At 40.6% G+C, this 22216-nt stretch overlaps 2 protein-coding genes across 3 annotated transcripts in view; one reads left to right on the top strand and one right to left on the bottom strand.

The window, feature by feature from the left end:
- The window catches only part of fam222ba (family with sequence similarity 222 member Ba), a 33564-nt gene extending 24869 nt beyond the window's left edge, over positions 1-8695 (bottom strand). Inside the window, exons 1-2 of one of the 2 annotated variants that reach the window (XM_077546869.1) lie at positions 8553-8693; positions 1749-1822 (exon numbers count right to left, since the gene is read on the bottom strand). The gene's annotated coding sequence lies outside the window, so the exon portion shown is untranslated. Of the gene's footprint in view, positions 1-1748; positions 1823-8552 lie in introns of both variants that reach the window. The other variant, XM_077546868.1, reaches the window with a different exon arrangement.
- A 4042-nt stretch (positions 8696-12737) lies between these two features.
- On the top strand, positions 12738-17694 carry eral1 (Era-like 12S mitochondrial rRNA chaperone 1). Its single transcript, XM_077546759.1, has 11 exons — positions 12738-12971; positions 13301-13456; positions 13560-13687; positions 13987-14064; positions 14135-14181; positions 14268-14329; positions 14423-14535; positions 14634-14924; positions 16060-16209; positions 16337-16417; positions 17444-17694. The coding sequence occupies exons 1-11, from the start codon at positions 12866-12868 to the stop codon at positions 17564-17566; spliced, it is 1335 nt and encodes a 444-aa protein (XP_077402885.1). The 5' UTR covers positions 12738-12865; the 3' UTR covers positions 17567-17694.
- Positions 17695-22216: the final 4522 nt, after the last annotated feature.

Genomic DNA, 22216 nt, shown 5'->3' with positions numbered 1-22216 from the left:
ATAAGAGCATCTAGTAAAGGATGTTAAGCCACGATTACCCATTTTTCACTCAAAACGGATCTTTACGTGTATTTTGATCAAGATCATGAAACTAGCTTGCATTTTCAATTTAATCAATGTTTTGGAGAAATCAGTAAACAACAATTCTGTAAATCCTCAATTTCCTTTGCAATATTATTGCACATGTATCAATCATCACAAAAATTAATGCACACCCCTTCTCTTGTCCACTTGAACCTGTAAAAACAGAACCAATCGGCACAACAACAGTTTCGATTTGGTGGAGGGGATAATGGCGTTCCTTCGTAGCAGCTCATATTTAAAGTCAACAAAATCCAAAATATTGTGCCAATGGCTTTTCTATTTTCACAGGTTGAAGTGGACATGAGTGGGGCTGTGCATATGAATTTTAGTGACAATAACCTCTAAAAACAGTTGGGTCAAAAGCAACCCAATTATGGATCAAAAATGGACCGATCCACTAACTTTCTGGGTTGTTTTATAGAAAATAACCCAATTTTTTGACCCAAGTAAAATATCTGACCAATATTTATGAGTTGTTTTACAATAAAAGACGGAGGGTCCAATAGACCCAAGTGGAGGATTGGTCCATTTTTTGACCCACAATTGGGTTATTTTTGACCCAGTTGTTTTTGAAGTGTTGGTTACGGTTTTTGGACACTAGGCGACGTCTAGCAAGCCAGCAAATAATAGCATGACCCCAGCCATAAATGATAGGCGTTGCAACTTTTAAAATGTAATCACTACCAAATTTGACATTGCCCATTCAACGGTCCCTTTAAAGTTTGAACAATAAGTCACTCTAGGTTCACATTTTAAACCATCTTTAAGTACATGTAACAAATATCCTTTTATGCTGCAGCAGAACTTCCTGTTAATGCTGGTATCAAGTGTGGCCCTCTCCTTTTAAGACAATAACAAGAGTTGAACTATGAACCGTGATTAGAGCCAGCATCCCCCCCCCCCCCCCCCAAAAGGGTGACAACTGCGCCACTGGACATTCCAGGAAACGACACTTGCTGAAGACATAAACAACTTGGGCTAGTTGAAGGGCTGGACTGATGCTTACAGCCTCGCTAAGTGCTTTTCAATTCACGGCAGTGGTAGTATTTCAGAAGGGCATTGAGAAGGGGGGGGGGGGGTGGCTGCTGATGCCACAAGTCTCACTCATACGCTGGACAGACTGTCTGGAAAATGTAGGTGTCAGAAGCACTGCCTGTCTGGAATAACGACTCTGCATAAAGAATTGTTGACTGAAAATTGGGCCGACTTTTTAAGTTCCTTTAAATAAAAAAAACGATAGACTTGTGTAGCGGAACTGTTGAACACGACATAGGAATTTGGACGTGGATTGGCTAGGTTCACGGCTATCAGGGAGAAAAGAGCTCTGCATTTGCTTCAAACAGCCCATTGAATGACATGGCAGAGATTAGCCTGTGAAGGTCACAATCTTAGCCTATCCTTTCAGCTGCTTTTCCCAACACAACCCCGGGGCCCTTTCCAACAACAGGAAGAATGTCATCTGGTTACTTTTCAAGGCACGGCGATACCATTCACTATAGCCAACAATGGGCGCAAACAGGACCAGAGGGTGAGGAGGTTATAAAGAGCCCCATTCTAAGTGCCGCCTGCTCTCCAGCGCGCTGCACGCACACAGAGAAATAAAAACACACCCACACACTCGGGCCCGGGGAAGGGTCACGGAAAAGGGCCAACTGACTCCTCACCTCGGCAGCTCTGTCAAAGGAGCCTCCACAGCTTCCTGGCACAGCTACAGTATAGCCTCCTCCACCGGTCAGACCTTTTGAGACATCCCATGATTACATACCATACTTGTATGGGTTATTTCGTCATAGCAAACAGGAGGATGAAAAGCATCAAGGCGAAATAGAGCAAAAATACTTGGCTGTAGTGCTGTGCAATATGGACACAATTGTATAACCTAACAACCTGAAACTGTGTTTTTGGTTAAAATTACATGAAATGAATGCTAAATTATTTTGTCCTCTATTAATTTATAAAACACTTTCAACACAATAAAACAACATTTTAAAAATGAATAAAAACAAAACAAACAAATAAATACCACGCAAAATATTTGGTCCTACAACCAGATTTTAGTGCAAAGAATTAAATATAAAAAATAAAGCGTTTTAAGTAAAATTCTAATATGCCTACCATTTAACCAGTGTTAAAAAGTTGAGTTTTAGGAACGCCCCCAGCCCTATACTAACGGCCTACGAGCTGTATATGTCTAATCTGTACATATACCGTATAATTTATACAGTAGTCTGCTCGTGAGATGGGAGGAGCAAGATGGCCGCCCTGTCGCTTCAATTGCTTGCACGGGGCGCGTGTGGGCTATCCAGTCATATATTCAGATCAGTGGAAAATAAATAAATAAACAAATAAATAAATAAACTACAAGACTGATTCTTGGGAATACCACACTTACCAAACCCGACCGACTGTTCCGAACAGGAAGTTCAGACAGTGGCGGTCGACAAGCTGTGAAGCTTTGATAATTGATCTTGCAATGAAGGTAGCTACGCTACGACGACCGTGACGCACTTTCGTATTTTGCCAGTAAATAGCAAACTTATATAATATTCTCTGTTTAGCTTCCACAAGCGCTTTGACTGGAGAAATAAGTACTGGTAAATGTATTGTGAGGACCGTAACTGAAAATGCACTTTTGGGGCAATTTTGGATGGAAATTTTCTGTGCATTTGTAAGACAAACGATAGATGGGTTATATTGTATAGTAGACATTTTTACATCGCATGCTGATTGATATATGTCCATGTCTCCGGCTGTCTCAAAACTGCATTTATGCTGACCAAGAACATTTGACTGTTTTTCCCATCTGCTTTTTGTTCCGGGGCATGTAATGTCAGTTGGAAAATTTTATTAAAAAAAAAAAAAAAAGTTTCTGTCAATTGAAATTATCTTCCTCATAGTCAAATTAGTCAATGAAGGAAATTTAGCCAAATCGTCATCGCTAATTACGAGTCTCGGAAATTTGGCTACAAATATAAATTATGTCAATACCTCAGGCTTATTGCTATCACATGTGAATTTGAGATAATGGGGGGAAAAAATCAAAATATGAATCAAAAGTCACGCAACTCAAGCCTTCCATTAGACAAATAAAGCTCAATCTTGTGACGCATCCTGACATCATTTGTTATTCTCCTTGCGAGGCCTGTCCCGAAAAAGGATTTCAAACAGAGGAGAAATTCACTCTCTAATGAAGCGTTTGAAATATTAAAAAAAATAAAGCCCAATTAGCCGACAGCCTTTTTACATTTCCTCCCCCCCTCTTCTAATCCTCTGGAAGCTTTATCTAACGTTTGTGCCAAGTATGACACATTGAACTCGCTGCGAGTGTGAGCGTATACGTAAAGCTTCACCGGCAGCGGCTTTACTGGTGCATTGTTTGTGACCCCCGCAGACTGGGTCACCCTCAGAGCACTCTGCAGCTCCAGCTAATGATGCCCTGATATGTACGCTTGGCAAGAACATTGGGGGAAACTACAGCAACGGACACGATAATGACATTTATTAGCATTGCCTAGGATGTAATATGTGGCTGGCCTTGCCGTCTCTTATTAGAGCGAGAGCGTATTTTGGGGGGGTGGAGAGGCTCAGTGATCTGATTGAGACTGCCTTATCTTGAGCCATAAAGGGAACGCCGCATCTGGCCTGCTCCTCTGCTGCTGATGGAGGCGGATAAACAGCTCTGTTGTCTCCAGTGACTCCGTGGAGGCTGATCACACCGAGATGCCCTCGTGCCTTCCCCCCCCCCCCCCCCCCCCCCCGCTGCTATGTCGCTTGTTTCTGCCGTGAATGTCACAGTGAGGCATGCATTCTTCCACGATTGCCCTCCTGATGAAGACACAACAATTGGTAAAAAAAAAAAAAGCCCTCTTTGGTCTTGGGTGTTTGGTTGCAGCCTTGTCTGGCTTGGGGCTTTCGGTTTGAACTAAGAGATTTATTTTTTTATTTATTTTGTCAGCGCTAACATCCAAATCCTCACAGAACGAAATAAAAAGCACCAACGTGCATGCTAAGGAAAGCACAGTGCCTGAATTCATTTGGCTAAATACCTCGTACAAAGCAAATGCCATATGACCCCTTCAGGTCATTTCCTGTCCACAACACCCCATTTGCAAAGACCATTGGCTCCCACTTTTTTTTTTTTTTCCTCACCCGACCTATTTTTGACCTTCACACCGTTGTCTTGAGAAAAAAAAAAAAAACACCAAACATCTGCTTCGTGCCTGATACTTCACTCTACCGCAGAGAACACACAGGAAAAAGGCAATATGGGGACAACCCGCACTTCAAAAACTACCAAGGTGCAGAAAATAAAAATCTCCTATATATGCACATAAAATTCACAGGCAACACCTGCTGGAGATTTAACATCCACTGGGCCCTGCAGGGAAATTAGGTTTGGGGAAAGCGCCCGGTTGCACATTTCCAATTCAAATACCACTTTTAATCATTCTTGTTCCAGAAAACATGTGCTAGTTAGCCGGGCTGTTTCAATCAACAATAACAGGGGAGGGGGAAAAAATGACGAAAGGCTAATCGCTGGTATTTAATGAGCGCAGAGTGCCTGCAAGTTCTCGCCACTCTTATTCACAGCTGCACAAACGGTGACGTCTCAGACATAAAGTAGGGCTTTGATATTGTCCTCTTATTGCTGCAGTCTTAATGTTGCGCAGCAGATTGTTCTGCTGACAAGTGCAGGACCTTCTGCAACATAAAGCATGTGGGCCTGAATGGGAGCCACTCAAGAACAATTGCTTTTACTTTGCGAGACCAATCAAAAGGTCGCTCCTGGTTTAATCCGGTCAATTTAGCATTTGGAAAGCTGTGCGCGGAAGGATGTGGGTTCACATTGTACTCCGCTCACTGCCAGGATTCCGCTCAAGTGAGCTGAAGAAGTGGCTCACCCATACCCAATATTTACCCCTGCCAAGGAGGCTGTTCATAAGTATGTTTTTTTTTTTTGGGTGGTTGTTTGTTACCCTTCTTGTCTATTGTTTTTCATACAGAAACCTAGTTTGATTTGTAATATGTTTTATTTAAAGGATAGTCGTATTAAATCTGGTGAAAATCTGCTGACTGATGATGTGATTAAAAGTAGGTATGAGCGACTACCGATACTAGGTATTGTATCGGGCCGATACCCGGCCTTTTTTTCAAGGTATTGGTACTGGTGACATCGGCTGCCCTCTTTTAGCCTTTTAGGAACTAGAAATTAGAAGAATAGAAAATTGACACTAATTTCATGCAATTTTAAGGACACATCTCTAAATCTCTAAAATGATCTGTTTTTATCTGTCATTGTTTTTGGGGAAATTTTATGTATCAAAAGAAATAATGGCATAGGTACTTGCTATTGGTGTTGAGTATTCGTACTGAAAAATTCGGTCTGAAAAAAATTGGTATCGTATCGAAAATCCCTAGTTCTAAAACGTGTTCTTCTTTTAAGAAAGTACACACATTGTAAAATATATATAAATACGTATTTTGTTATTTTACAATGTGACTATTGCAGTGGTTAACTGGTTTAAGAATGTTACATTTGAATTAATTTAATTTTATGATTTTCTATAGAATGTTTGCAATTGTTTCACCCCCCCCCCAAATGAGAGATTTTATATATATATATATATATATATATATATATATATATATATGCTATTCTTTTGTAAATGGTGCATGTTTTAATAAAAAATTTTTTTTTTTTTAAATAATTCTTAACTGTTAAATTCATGTTGTTATGCTTATCTTAATAAGTACAAGAGGCTTAAAGTTCATCATAGATAATTCTGTTTGGATCCAAGGTAACACAAATTTCAGGTGCTGATAAGATTTGGCATGACGGATGTTTTAAACCTTGGCATGCTGTTCATATTTCTTTTTATTTCTACTAAGCCTTGTATGCATGCACGCACACACACACACACACACACCGAAGGCCAAAAAAAGCCAAGATGCTGCACTTTAAAAAGCAAACAGGCCTCTTCTGCCTCCACTGTAAATCAATACATTCCAACACATTTGTCAGCAGCTGGCAGCAAAGCCTAAAAGCAAACTTGCTTTTCTGCCCTCAAGCAAAGACTCTCGGTTTTGTGGTGACAGGTCAAAGAGTCAGCACATGACTCATGAACGACTGGCATTTCCCTTTGGTGGAGAGCACTCATTTTCAAGCGTGCTGACCAGCGTGACGCGAACAAATGAACCAAGCGATCCTGACATTCAGTCTTGACTGCTAGCTTCGCAGCTGATAAGCAAAATGCACGGATCACTTTCAGACTTAAGCACGAGTTGGAAAACATTCACTGCCGCACGCGGAAGCCGACCAAAATTTGGGAGTGAACTCATACAAAACATCATCATTCATGACCAAACGGCCAAGCGCTAAGTCTGTTTATTTACAGCATTGTTTTGTGAAGACTATTCATCAGGATTTGGGTTAAGTAAGAAGTCACAATGATATCCAAACAGCAGAGATGACTGCTAACACTAAGTGCTAGATCGCCTGCTAGCTAAGTAGCCACTGACGGGCTAGCTTCCATTGTAACTTGAGCATGTTACCGATACACAACATTTTAAAGTTACAAATGGCAAACGCAGCAGCAGAAGACGCTCATTTACACTCACTTCCTGGTTATCATTTAATGGTTTTATATTTGGTATCTAGATTTTTGTTTATACAAATATTTACAATAGTTATAACTAAAGTTTAGCCATAGTATTTTCTGCATTCAGTAGCTTATATGCGTTAAATGTGTTATTTCCAGTATTACCTGATTTTATGGCGCTGACAGGCCGACAACAACTTACCACGGAAAATTTTATTTTGAAATTCAATCGGAGGCTCCTGAAATCGTTAATGTTCAACCTGCCCTGGGCAAGCCCTGCCGTAAATAGCAAAAATCTGCAAGTAATTAATTGCCTTAAACGATTTCAGCGCCAAGACACCAAAAGTCAAACTGTAGTTGCTTTGACCTGATAACCCAACAGCGATTAGGTGAGTTTTCCAGACAACAGAGGTTCCAAAAACCCATCTGGGAAAATGCAAATTTGCAAATGCTGACCTGCAAATACGCAGGGGTTCACTACACAGGGTTGTTTGCATCACAATATCCCTGAGTATATACTATAAAGGCTTTATTCTGGTAGAGGTGACACAAGAGCACTTTACAGATGGGAGAGGCCTTACAGTCATTTGTTTCTAAGACCTAATTAATCTTCATTGCGCTGGGAAACATAGCACCCCGTTGCAAAAAGGCTTCCTTCTACTCGATAATTGCACTGAGTCTGGGGGCCTGAGTTTCCCCGACGACACGCTCTGAAATTTAATTATCGGCTCTTTGGAAAATGTAAGCGAAGAAAGCTATGTTGCAAAAGTCTACTTTTGGAAAAGCACAGGCTCAATCTCTGGCCACATCCGAGCTTGTCATCGAGTCAAACAATTGACCTCTGTCATTCTATATGAAGGCATTATTTTTAGCTCAATGCATATAGTTCAAGCGGTCCTCTGCATTCTCCAGCCATAGTCCAGTCTTGGGAATAATTCCTCCCCGTGACATTACAATAAAACGTGACTCTGAGCAGCCCCAAAAAAAAACAACAGCGGTGGCATTAAAATTCCGCCGTGCAAAGATGACTCTGAGGGGGCAGAAACAAACATCGATAGGATCCCATTAGTTAAGTGCGCCCTTAGGATACCCGAATTTGATCAGAGACAGACCGCTTCTCTCCAGACACGAACCATTAGACGCTGTGGTGAAAAAGGGCTGCACCTCACAAACTATCTCTTCTTCTTCTTCTTCTTCTTCGTCACTCCTCTTCCTCCGAGGTCGATGTGCGGCCCGGTGACGTCAACCTTTTGTTATCACCTTTAACACTTGCCTTTGCAGGTGGATAACAAGCCTTCTCACACACACCATCAACAGAATTTTAGCCAACGTCAAAACGGAATCAAACCGCTCCGTGAGGAGATAACTTAATTATGGTTAAGTTAAGCCTTGACAGGAATAGCGTAAGCAACTTTAACCACAGGAGACACCGAAGGGGGGGGGGGGGGGGGCACAACTGAATGAATATGAAAATAATTTCGCACGGAAATGGTTGTTAAACCACAACTGTTGTCAAAAGAACTAGCTAGGCATCTGAATAGTACCAATAAAGAACCGGTTTCATTCAATACTCCTTTGCTTCGAGCGTGAACGCACTGCGAGCTGAAATTACCGTGAAGCCGTCCGCTTGGTTCTAGACGTAGAGGCAGAGGAGCTACAAAGCCGCAGGTTGCTAGTAATAAGAGTGCACTGCCAGCTGAGTGGCCAGCTCCAGGCTAGCTAACCTCCTAGCACGTCTCAAACATACACAGTCCCATTGTTGCCCTCTCCTCCTCCTCGCCTTTTCCCAAAATACGTGCGAGCAAATGTGGCGGAGGTGTCACCGGGAAGGGAGCACGAATAACGCGCAGCAAAGGCACGACTACTTACTCTCCGTCAACCTCTGCGAAAGGCATCGTTTAGTTGGTCGCCATGGTTCAAAACGGACAGATTTACTCCCGTCAGTCTGCGCTGCCGAATCACTGCTACTGCTGCTGCTGCTGCTGCTGCCTCTGCTGTCTGCGGCAGGCAACTTCCGGCGCATGCGCGCTACAGCTCGACGTCTACTCGGTAGTTAAAGGTACAGTCGGTTTATAACAAGTGCATACAGGGGGGTCTTACTTTACGACGGTCTCGACATACATTTCGAGGTTACGTACGAAGCAGCGGCGTAAAATACGTTGTCACGCTCAGTGGCAAAAGCACCAACAGCGTTGTACTTATAGAAGTACTAAAAAATAATAATAACAAAGGTAAAAGTATTGACTCAACATCTGTACTTAAGTAAAAAAAAAAAATTAATCCTGACGTCATATCACCATCTTAAAATAGTGGCCTAAGTCATATTTTGACAAAAGTATTATTATTATTATTATTATTATTATTATTATTATTATTATTAGCAATATTATTATTATTTGGTGCTACACTGGGGCAAGGCAGGCTATAGCCCCGTCATTAATCTGTGTAGCCACTAGCTCTAGTTACGCGACTTCAAAATGTATTTGATATTCTAAAATATATTTATAAATTATTATCCCAGCCCTCCTTTAAAAATAAATAACCCTGCTACTGAAAAGGGGTTTCTCACTCTAATAACCAATAGTGGCTGCTGTTTGTGTTATTTGAAATTAAATGTACTGTACATGCATGAGTGGGAGCCATCAAGTGATATCTTCTTGCATTTTCTAGGGCTGCACTTATCCAGAACATGGAAACACGGTTTACATGAGTGTTTGACTATTGGAAAGCTTTCAAAATCAATTGTGTCACATGCTCGGCGATTTGATTAAAGGTTGTGTTTGTGTATGCTCATGTGTACGAATCCATTTAATCAACGAGGTATATTTGTCCCCTCCAAAGTATTGACGCCAGTTTATTATCAAAAAGAAAAGATAGCTTTGCACTCCTACCAAAAAGCGATATTGAAAAGAGAAACAACATGGTGGTTAACACATCTGCCTCACACTTCTGATGCTCCGGGTTAAAATTTTGGCTTGGGTCTTCCTGCATGGCTGTCGACCCAGAAGGAAGTTCCATCTAAAGATGGTTCACAGGAAAGCCTGCAAACAGGACATGGATTACTACAACTATGTCCTATGGTCTGATGAGATCAAGATAAACTTATGTTAGTTCAGATGGTGTCAAGCATGTGTGAAGAAGATTCCAGTGGCAATGTGTGAAGCTCTGGTAAACGCCATGCTCAAGAGAGTTAAGGCAGCGCTGGAAATTAATGGAGGCCACACAAAAATTTTGTTGCCAGTGGTTTAGCTATTAATGGCTGTATATTGAGTTAATTTGAGGAAACAACACATTTACACTCTTAAATAAGCTTTCATTTTTCAAAGTGTCATTTCTTCAGTGTAAATGTGAATAGCTACCAGTTAAATACACACTTCCGAATGTTGTGTTCATGTTGTTAATAATTATGAGGATGTTTTGCTGTTGCTTCAAGTGAACATTTATTTCACCAGTCGTAGCATGCAAATGCAGTCTCCTGTTAATATATTTCTATACAACGAGATTCTTGTTCTACTGATGAATCATTCCAACAGTCATTGACAGCAGCGACTCCTAGTGGTAACACTGATCATCACACCAAATCCTCATCATCAGCGCCTGCTGAAACCTCCACATTTGGTCATGCACTACAAAACTGACCTTTGAGCTTTTTTTTTGTTGTACACAGAAGCACGTGTGATTTAAAAAAGAACAGCAACACAAAGAAAATTGGTGAGCTAGTTTTAGACCAGGCCTACAGGCTACTACTCATGTGGTCCTTGCGGACGCCATGTTGGTGACCCCGATCTATCATTTTAAGAACTATAAATTCATGTTACTGGAGTTCATGCTTTTGTTTCTTGTTCTTTGTGAGTTTGTTTATTCCAGCTTTGCTATAAGAAATTTAGTCGCTGCCTTTTTTCCTAGTTTTTGTCAACTGTCTTTTTGAGGTCCCTGATGATGTTTTCAAAAAAAGTCTGTTATTTTGGAGACCTGTGAATCATGCTTTTGTTATTGAAGTGTCCAAAGACTGTATGTACGCTGCGATTGACTGGATGGATGGAAGGAGGGACTTTCGGCCAGCCTTCGGCCCGACATTCCTGAAATAAACCATTGCAAATACTCACTCCCATCACCCGGGTTGCACTACATGTATTATAATGCTCCTGCTCAACTCATCCTGCAAGCCTCACTCTCCACATCAGTGAGTGAAAGAAGGGAAAATGCGGCATGAAAGCCCAATCACATGCAGCGCTTAAAGTTCAGCAGGTGGGGAAGCAGCGGTAGCAGCAGGCTCCATCAAGAAATAATACAAAGTTAATGATGCAGAATGGTGCCCACTTTCTCCGCAGCGAAGACGACGTCAATACGGGATGTTAAAAGAACGCTGTTCCCAATTATGTTTTTTATATTCATCGACGACATGAGTGATGATTTCAAAGGGAGGCGTTATTGATTCCCTCGGCAGACAAGTTCCATCGATTGGAAGTCTTTACTTGATCTCCCCTACTGTGAAAGAGATTGTACAATCAGAGAGTGAGTGTGACCTATATGGTTAGTTTGGGGGTTAAATTGGCTCTTTAAAAAAAAAAAAAGCCAGCCAGAGCAAGGACAGAGCAGTGATTGCTGGGTCCAGGGACCTTGGGGGTCTGTCGCATAAGTCGATCGTGATGTTGAGCCATGTCTGATTGATAAGCAGTCAAAAGTCACATACTGGTTCATTAATCTGTTAAGAACGTGTGACAAGGGAGGAAGGGCCTCCTTGCAGTCAGCCAGCTGTGCGCCATCACGCCTCTCGATGCAATCACGGCGTGATGGATGCTCTGATGCACTGACACGTTTTTTTTTTTTCCCCACCTCTGCTCCCCGTTGACATGCTCCCATGGCTTATGTGCTTATTATTCCGTGAACATCGTTATTCCTCATGAGCAGTCATATTTTATTAGTGGAGAGCACTGCCAGTTATTGCATGTCTAATCCAAGCTAGTGTTAGCACTGGAGCATAAAATCTGATACCTGACGTCACCTCTCAAATCCGTCACATGCCCGCGTGTTAATTATACCGAATTGACTGAAATGTCGCAGCAGGGAGAGGTTTTCATCGGAATACGTGAAGCCTCATTGGCAAGTGCTCTTCAAATGGCAATGTGGGCTACAGCTTATGATTAAATGGTCTGCGGGCAAAGCCTTTTTTAGCGAGAGTGCTCTTCCTGAAGGCCAAAGTTAATGCAGTCATATAGAGCAGTCTGGTACACGCCCACGTGAAACGGCCATGTGAGGAAAGCCCTGAGGGGGAGCAGGCCTTGAATGAATGTGAGTGAGGGAGAGAGTGGGAGGAAGGCAGAAGGGGGAAAAGTTTACTGATCCTCAAATATCCTTTTGGTGTCTGCTTTACTTTGAGTTCTGCAGTAAAGTGTCAGGTAAAAGCTCCTTTTTTGTCTTGCTCGTCGGCAGTTGAAGAGCTTTTAGTGTTTGATGATGACAGATTGTGAGCTACCTGATATCCTTCATCATCCTTCCCCACCGGAGGAGTGTGCTTCACCCTGAGCGAGTCCTCTAGGACTAACAAACAGCCGGCGTGTTTGGACGATGAGGAGACATCTGCTCGGCGTGCCTTGAGCAAAGCAACTAAAACATGTTAACTTCATCAATCGATACACACAAAGTATATTTTTAGGTCAAATGATTCATGTCAAATATGTCTTATTTATGTCTGTCAATGTTTATGACAATGTTTACAGTATGAATAGCTGATGAACAGTCCAAGGTGTAACCCACCTTACACTTAAAGTCAGTTAGGATGAGCTCTAGCTCACCTGCAATCTTAATGAGAACAAGCAAAGTAAATTGATGGACCAATATTTGTTGCTGTAGTACTAAGCCTGCTCCTCTCCCTGAGATTTTTTCCCCCTAGAGAATGCAATATGCTTCCATACTTCTGTATGTTACAGCCTTATCCCAACATGGAAGTAAATAAATATTTATTCAAATTTGTACACATTCTGAAACCACATTTTTTGTAATTTAAAGAGTACCGCTAGGAGGCAGTGTCGTTAATGCGAAGACTATCCTGAAAGCGGAAGTATTGCCTCGTTGGTCAAACAAACATGGCGGTGCCCTGTTGACGCGCTGTTGTAACATCGGCTTGGATTTTTAATGATACGTTTAATCATATTTAGTTAAGTAGATCCGTTGTTGATGTAATGGCTCTCACAGTGTGCAGACGTTTTTTCAGGGACTCGGCTGTCCTCTCCCGACGACTCGTCGTGTCTGCTCGACTGGAACATGCGCAATGGAGTCTCGCTTCAGGTCAGCCTTCGAACGTCATTACATATTCTTAAGATTTTTAACGCGAGTCTGTGTTTACTTAACAATTGAGCGAAATTTTAATCTAGAACACGTGGATAAAATTGTTGGCACCTCGCTCTGTTAATGTAAGAAAAACACAGTGGTCACAGAAATAACTAGGAATCGAACAATAGTAATAATAAATGACTATAAATTCTATAAGACCATCCCCAAGCAGCTTGATTTTCCAGTAACATCATTGACACACATTGCTCTATTTATACAGTAATGTTGAATTTGCAAATACCAACTTGGCAGTGCTGTAATGAAGATCCTCATGTTTTTTGCAGGAAATTTGGTGTGTAGCTGTGGAAGAACAAATCCGTCCTTTATTCCAGCCTGTTCAATAACTTCAGACACATTTGTGAGCAGTTTGCTGAAAGGCAACACTGCGGAGGCAGACAACAGACGTGACCGCCTTCCCACCTCCGTTCCTTCATACAGCGGTGATTTGCCCAATGTATCCAAGATGAACATCATATCCTTCATGGATAGTGAGGCCATCATCTTATTTATTGACTCATACATGTGTTTGTGTGTTCATGATAGGTGACCAAATGTCATTACTACTGAAACATCCCGATCAACCTGAACATGCAAAAGTTTTGAAAGTGGCAATAATTGGTGCGCCGAATGCTGGGAAGTCTACTTTGTCCAACCAGCTTCTTGGCAGAAAGGTCTCTACTTTTCATTGTATAGCTCTTTATTTTGAAAAAAGTATATTAACTTTTTGGAATTTCATGGTTTTCTCAAGAAATTTGTCATAAAATATGATCTGATTTTCATCAATACAAGGCAAGTGTACTGACAAAAAATAATAAGAATAATAAAATATAAACAAAAATAATAACATTGATGATTCCAAGCTGTCCAGGCTCTGGTGAAGCAAAGCAGCCTTTTTACTCCAATGTTTCACCCCTATAGTGAAGTAGTATATTCTACTTTTTTAATCTGCTTAAATCTTGTCACGTTGAAGGTGTTTGCTGTCTCCAAGAAAGTACACACTACACGGAAACGAGCCTTGGGAGTCATCACAGAGGATGACACACAGATTGTAAGTCTGTTCATGTATTCCTATGCAATCCATTGAAGCTCAGTGCTGAAACTGACACGTTATATTTTAGATTTTACTGGACACACCAGGCTTTATCACGCCATCAAAAGTCAAAAGGTACCTCAGCTCCGTTTTTTTTTTTTTTTTTTTTTTTTTGCTCACTCTGTGTTTGTGTAAATTATTACTAACATGCACATTGACAGACACCATCTTGAGAAGTCTTTGCTTTTGGATCCTTGGAGTACGGTGTCAGAGGCCGACCTAAGTAGGGCTGTGTTTTTTTATTTTAAATTCTTCAAATATTGGAATATAGTAGCTTGGATGTTCAAGTTTAATAATAGTAACTGTCTATTCACAGTGTTGGTCATGGTTGACGTGTCGGACAGATGGATGTGCAGAAGGCTGGACTTTGAAGTGCTCAAATGTCTGGCGCGCCACCCCGACATCCCGGCGGTGCTTGTCTTCAATAAGGTAATCGCTCCGAGAATCACAAACACCGGTCCATATATCCTCAAATACTCTTGGCTACACGTAAAGTTCCCATATCTTCCCTGATATTTCCCCTTAAGGTGGACGGAGTAAAGATGAAGGACAAGCTGCTGGATGTCACAGCGGAGCTGACATGCGGGGTCGTGAACGGCCGCAAAATGCGAATCCGACCAGTGATCAAGCCCCCTCGGGCGGAGAAGGCGCCGGAGAGGGAATCTGAGGAGCCGCAGGACCAGGACGCCGCTGATGGAGACGAGTCTGTGCTCTCCAAAGAGCAGTTGAAGACGCTCAGGACCCAGAAGGGATGGCCTCGCTTCAAGGATGTCTTCATGCTGTCTTCTCTGGATAGAGAGGACGTGGAGACGCTCAAGGTTTGGGAAAAATGTCGAGTGTTGCTGATGTTGTATTTCATTTCATTTCATTTTATTTGAAAGGAACAACACATTAAGTTGTAAATATGCCAGATTCTAGCAGCAGTTGCTTATTTGCATCTGTAGTCCCCTATACAAAAGTACATTATTATTATTATTTGAGAGAGAAATCTATGTTAGAGAGGAAAAGAGGAACAAAAGGGGGCTAAGGATGGAGTCTTGGGGAACACCACCACTAGTTTCTTCAAGGGAAGTCAACCTTAAACATTTCTTGACAATAAGTCATATGTGACCTCACTAGACTAAACATGACATTCTGATTAATATTACATTTGTCGAATATGAGTTATGAAGCGAAATCCAGCCGTTTTTATCCATCTCAAGGGGCGGCCATTTTGCCACTTGCTGTCGACATAAGATGACCAATCACAGCTCACCTGTTTTCTGTAGCTGAGCTGTGATTGGTTGTCGCCTGAGACCTGAGCAACTGTGATGTCATTTTCACTCGACAGCAAGTGGCAAAATGGCCGCCTTCTGATATTGACAAAAACTGCTGGATTTTACTGCTAAACTCTAAAATATTCTTGTAACGCAAACTTAAGGGGATATTTGACTCATTGAGCAATTTTCAGCAGTAAAAAGTTAATATTTTGTCCAGAATGAATTTGCTAACTTCATTATTTTTCTTATACAATTAATACCTTTAAAAGCTCATTTTTCCCACTTTTGCTGTCAACTGAAGATGACATCACCTGTGCTGAGGAAGTAGGTAACGACCAATCATGGCTGACCTGTTTTCTGGGTCTGGTCAGCAAACTGAGCCATGATTGGTTGTCACCTCAGCACAAGTTATGTCATCTTCCGTCGACAGCGAGTGGAAAAATTTGTTTGAAAATATATGAATTGCTTATGAAAAATACTGAAGTTATCACGTTCATTCTGGACAAAATATTAACCTACTGCGGAAAATGAGTCAAGTATCCCTTTAACCAGAATACCATATTTAGACTAGTAGGGCTGCATAGAACATATTATTGTCTATAAATAGCTTTTTTTTAGTCGACTACCCCTTTTAAGGCATGTAGGTCAACATTTCCTTTCCGTCTGTTCATGAGCTCTTATTTTTCTACCACAGCGCTACCTAATGGTCGCAGCCAAGCCTGGAGCCTGGCAGTACCACAGCGAGGTATTGACAGACCAAAGTCCCGAGGAATTGTGCATCAGCATGATCAGAGAGCAGCTTTTGGAGCACCTGCCCCAGGAGGTGCCGTATTCAGTGACGCAGGTGAGTCGTGAAGGACGCTCAAGTCATCCAAACTGCCGACTCCTGTCAAATACGCACTTAAAAAGTATAGTCAACTTTGACCTGTGTTAAGTATTTAATTTGGACGTGAATCTCTTTCTGCTTACAGTCAGTCGAGTTTTGGGAAGAGGACGAGGACGGACAGCTCAACATCATGGTGAAAATTCATACCACGAAAGAAACTCACAAGGCAGGTCACGCTTGTCTAGTGATGGGATGATGATGCCTCAAGGAGTGTATTGACGCATTACACAAACTGTATTGACACTGTGTTGGTTACTCAATAGTGACCTCTGCTGTAGATCTAAAATCATTGCAGATAAACAAAATGGAAATAAGATGGTAAAACGTGCATGCTGTAAACCTTAATATTAGCTTATGAATTTATATTTATAAAATAAATTTAATAAATGTTAGTTATTCACTTGCTAGTCTTTTACTTAAAATATGATCTCATCTTTGTATAATTTCAGTTGGTCCATTTGCTAGCTGAGTTAAGTTGTTCATTAGATGCTCATATGAGTTGGCTTGTAAAATATAGCAAATTTGTTATGTAATAAAATAAATAATAAAAGTTCAAATGTTTAACTTCTGTATGGGATTTTGTTAAAAGTTTTAAACCCATATGTAATAACACACTAAAAACAGATTCTGTCATACATTTTTATTGAGAAACAAAAGTTTTTTGAAGTGTGATTGCTCCAAGGCGATTTCTCCTCTTGGACACCAGTTCCCCTGCCTTAGAGAACACTCGTTCACAGGGAACAGAGGAAGCTGGTGTGCATAAATATTTAAGCGCCAGTTGATAAAGGTGTGGAGAACGATCCATGAGTGGAAGCAAACAAAAATCCAACAGGTAAATTTACAGCAACAGCAAACAGTTTAATCTCCATCCAACAAACACGCAACATGTTGATACAGTTTGTCTACCTATAAATACAGTTTGGCGCGGCACATCCAAACGACACACTTCCTGTATCGGTCACGTGATTTTTTTCTTAAAGCGATACACGCGCCGATACGGGGTTTCACACTTGCGTACTCGGCACAGTGCTGGCGCACCAGTGTTGTTCGTCCCATCACTACTCTTGTCTATATTCATGGGGAATAAAAAAAAAAAATCTAATTTAAGATGCCATGATGCTTACAATGGTTGGAATTGTCACTTTTATTATTTGAAGTGTAAATGTTGTCATTTGTTTTTTTGCACGTGCAGAAGTTGGTGATCGGCACGGCAGGCCAGATGATAGCACGCATCGCCCAGGAGACGAGCGAGCATCTCATGTGCATCTTCCTCAAACGGGTCAAGCTTATGCTCTCGGTCAAGATGACGAAATGAGTGACGGCAACCGCAGACGCGCTCATCGGCGGACCGAATGGTTGTTTGGATGCTGATATTATGACTTGTTAATATGTGTATTGTTAAAATGACTTTAAGCAACAAATATTAAACTGGCTTCAAAATGAGCTGCGGTGAGCATTTGTTTTTCGACAGTAGTTTGATATCATGTTCACAGCAGGCCGGGTTTGGCGAGTTGATGGTTTATCAGTGGCTGTCAGGAGGTTTCACTCCTGACGACGCCTACTAATGCTAACACACACAGACACGAGGAAAACCGTTTCAGTTAACGGGAAGAGGTTAAAAATTAGCACAGTTGCAGTTTATTCAGTGTTTTAAGTGAAATAAATAAATAAATATATATATATACACGGCATGGTAGGGTTTTTATTTTCACTTTCTTAACTCGAGTTATGGCTGTACACACGCGTGAGGGTCTGCTAGCATTGGGCTAGCCGCTAGCATCACGTTTACAGTGGCCGGTTTGAATGACGTATGCACGCTTCTGTCGTCAAGCACAGATCTATACGGTAACTGGATTAAACATGATGACGTGATGAGCGCAGGATTCCCATACTATATGTAAAACCGTGGATTAACGGCGAACACTAGAACATTTTTTGGGGGGGGATTAGAAAACATGCATTGTCAAGCCTACACCGGAACGCTGACAGTACCGGAGCGTCGTACCGGTGCCCACTTAAAACACTTAGTTTATTCTAAAATGTGCTCCAATACAAATTGAGATGAAATTCTGTTACATTTAAATATTCTCTTTATTGTCTTATCTATTTAAAAATCATTTTTGTGTTGTTAAATTGAAGAAAATCCATGCACAATTAACCAATCTAATAAAAATAATACAAATAAATAAAAAACGAACGCTTCATGATGACAGAAAACACATGGCAATCTTGCTTCCAAAACTTTATTTGACTTAGTTAAAAAAAAACACACAAAAAAAATCATGCCAGTATCTTTTCCAGGTCCAGCTGATATAATGAGCGAGAGCCGTGGAACCCTTACCATTGCTAAAACTCAGTAATGGTAACGGTTTGACGGCCCTCCTCCGTGTCTCTCTGAGGTTGTCCGGCGTACATCCCAGCGCGAGGACGGAATGCCCCCCTGGATAGTACATCATCTATACTGTAGTGTCTCTTCATTAAACTTACAGTATAAGATGATATCCTGTCCAGGGCACAAGGTTCTTTTGAAACGAACAAATGTTTGTCAAATATTTCACAAAGTCTTAGTGTGTCCCATACTCACTCGTTTGCGCAGGCAGCATCTTCATGCTTGTATCTGGGCCCCCCATGTATGATTCCCCCCTATTAGAAGGCTGCCAAAAGCTCATTAGCATACCGTGTTCACGTGAGGGTTGGACTTTTTTTTTTTTTTTTTTGGTCTAATCTCGTCCCGACCTGCTTGCCAAGTCTGTCCACACCCTGTCCATGTACAGTTCAGGGTGTCCCCAAAAAAATGCACATCATTTGTAATATCTGACATCTCAAACTTTTTGTTGTCCAATTATTAAAATGAGCCAATCAGTAAAATGTATAGTTTCAAAAACAAGTCATCAGTTTATCATTAATAAATAAAAAATACGTATGTAATGATACTATAAAAGCGTGTTGTACATAAGACTTAATTAAAATTGTACTTAAATACATTTTCAAAACCCTATGAGTTCTTAATTAAAAAAAAAGTACTGTAATTGAATTTTTTTAATTTTTTTAAATATTAGACTGTACACCGATCTGATCAGCCAATATTTTGTATTTTATGCAAAATTGGTGATCAGCTGCTCGATCGATGAATGACGTCACATTCAATTTTTATCAGTAGGTTTTTTGTTTTGTATTTTGTGGGGTTGAATCCCTCCCTCCCCCCACCCCGTGCATTTCAATTTGTATCCGTGTTTTTCACTATTCGTAGACGAGCCAGTCTCTACCCTCTGCAAATGTTTGCTCAACTGTAGAATAAACATAAATAAAACATAAATATACCCGGTATATAAATGTAACCAATATAAATAAAAAGTTGTTTAAATAGATACATTGCTCCATCTTCTGAGCGAATCAGTGATCGGTTTATCTTTATCATTATTATTATTTTCAAACTTGCTGATCGATGATTGCCCCCCAAAAATACTGATCGCATACAGCCTAAAAAACAGGAGGCTGTAAGCCGATAGCGACGGTCTTCATTCTACCGTATTTGTATTGCATATTTTAAATGTTGTAAATTTGACTCGCATTTTAAATTCACTTATTCACTCGAGTGAGCCCACGTATCACAAGAAGTACACACACGTTCACCACTTTTCGAACCACTTGTGTCAAAATTCTATATATGTGTATGTATAGAACTCATTTCACAAAAGTTCCACAAATGCCTAATATGCACACCTGTTTTTCTTTTTGCTGTCTGTGAATTTTTGGGGTGTGTTTTTCTGGAGAGAAAAAAAATCACATAACGTAAAATGCCTTTTCATTGCTTGGTTAATTTTTTTACACATGTCGTTCAAACACAAGCTAATATGTGTGTGATTAGACTACAAAATCTCCGTTTTGGGGGAATACCCTCTGTTTTCCATTCAACACTAGAGTTGCCTCGAAAGAGTATTTTGTGGCAAACTATTCAAAAATACAGTTTTATGCTTTAATAAAGTTCAATTTCTAACACACGATCGCAATCTGACACCCCCACGGATTAATGCCTGATACTTTAGGAGATAAAAATGTAATACTACGACATGTCAGATAATGATGTCTTATCTGACTTTTTATACTTAATGGATTTACCCCCTGAAATTCGAGGATTTAGATTTGTACTGGATATGTCACACATCATATTCTCATTCATATGATAGACAACTCAAAAGTTAAATGATAAACTTTGTTGGTGACTTTTTGTAAAAATGAAGAAATGTGAGTACATACATTAAATCATATTTCCAAGGCGTCCCTTATGTCTCAATGACCTTGGTCGGGGACATGGTTCCTCCCTGACTGTTTCCATGGTAACAAACTCACTAGTTAGGGTGTGACACCCGCTTTAGTGGATCTGCAGGCCCTGATAAAGAAAGATGTCAGCCTATCAGGGTGGTTTGGTCTTTGGCTAACTTATCTGCTCAGAAAGGCTTGGTTAAACTATCCAACCATCAGTTGCATAATTTATCCCGAGCAGTGTTACATATCATGGCAGTTGCGAAGTTACAAAACTGTTGCACAAGAGGGATGGCCCAAGCATTGACTCTAGTTCCTCAGTATGATCATATAAACTAGAAAATGCAATTTCTGGAGAAATTGTACGTGAATGCTGAATGAAAAAATATGGAAATGTGGACCGATATTGAATGATAATGGTGAATGATGTGGACTGATTTTGAAAGATGTGTAATAATGTGGAATGACATCTAATATTTGTGAAAAATGTGGAATGACATCTAATGATATGGAATTGATGTGGAATGATTTTTAATGACATGGAAGAATATAGCATCGTGTTAGTGGAAAATGTGAAATTTATTGGTGAAAATTATGGAAAGTTGGATATGTGGGAATTTTCGGCATGTTGAAAATTATTAAAGGTGAATTGAATAAGATGAACAGTGAGACATTTGATGTTGAATGTGCCATTGAGAATAAATGGGAATTGTTTTTTTTTGGGCAAAAAGTGCAATTATGGGAAAACTGGCATTTTTTTTTGTAATAATATATAATAACCCGCGTGGTACAATTTTTTGGGAATATGTCCTTTTGGTGACAAACACATTTAGAAATTATGGACAAATGTTCCAACTGGGTTTCTTCAGACAAATACATAATACAATAACATTTTTGTTCAGTCTTCCTGCTTAAAAGGCAATAAAAATGTCAGGAAAAAGCCTACTCTTAACTTTATTTGGAGTCAATAAGAGGCGCTTTAAATGGTGGCAAGTGTATGTTGACTATAAATACCCTCTTGAAAAGGTTTATTATTTACGTTGTTTTTTTTTTCCAATTGAGCTGAACAGGTTATAGGTCACATAATAATAATAATAATAAAACATGCTGCACAATACCTGCACTGTAAAAAAATATATAATAAAAAGCCCAAATGGAGTTTATGCCACGGAGTAGGAAGGACTTCCGACTCCCTGGTTTCCACACATCAACTTTGTTTCCGTTTCCTGTTTGCGACGTTTGGGCCGCGTCCCATTCTTGCGCTTCCGCCTTTGTGCCCCTCGGTTGCGCGTTCCCTTCGACGAGTGGGAGTGTGTCCGTCTCAGTTGTCCGAGTCATTTCAGAGAGTTGAGACGCCCTGCGCGCTCCCGGGGTGAAGGAGTGTTGGAACGCGGCCATCAGTGGCCGGAAACGACGCTGATAAGTGAAACCACGGAAGTGGGAAGTCCGTGGCATCTCCCATTAGCCATGATTGCTACGTTGGTAGCATGACTTAATCGTAATGGAGTGTTTGTATATGAAATGTTATCGGTTATAAGTTGATTACAAATCAAAAAGAGGAGATAAACTTCCCTACCATGTAGGAACATTACTAATTCTGCATCGCTTCTGAATCTTCTTAGCACTCCTGAACGTCAATGATCATTTTTTATTAGCATTAGCACTGGTGATGTTCCTAAAACCAATTATGTCTTGTATTTAA

Source organism: Vanacampus margaritifer, chromosome 16, assembly GCF_051991255.1.
Source record: "Vanacampus margaritifer isolate UIUO_Vmar chromosome 16, RoL_Vmar_1.0, whole genome shotgun sequence".
NCBI lineage: Eukaryota > Metazoa > Chordata > Actinopteri > Syngnathiformes > Syngnathidae > Vanacampus > Vanacampus margaritifer.
The sequence above is the reverse complement of the archived record's forward strand: the minus strand, read 5'-3'. Positions and strand labels throughout refer to the sequence as shown.

Excerpts from the sequence above, each read along its gene's own strand:
- eral1 (XM_077546759.1), top strand. The coding sequence starts at position 12,866 with ATGGCTCTCACAGTGTGCAGACGTTTTTTCAGGGACTCGGCTGTCCTC. Across the intron at positions 14,536-14,633 it reads CGGTGCTTGTCTTCAATAAG|GTGGACGGAGTAAAGATGAA; the intron begins GTAATCGCTCCG and ends TTTCCCCTTAAG. Across the intron at positions 16,210-16,336 it reads TGCCGTATTCAGTGACGCAG|TCAGTCGAGTTTTGGGAAGA; the intron begins GTGAGTCGTGAA and ends TTCTGCTTACAG.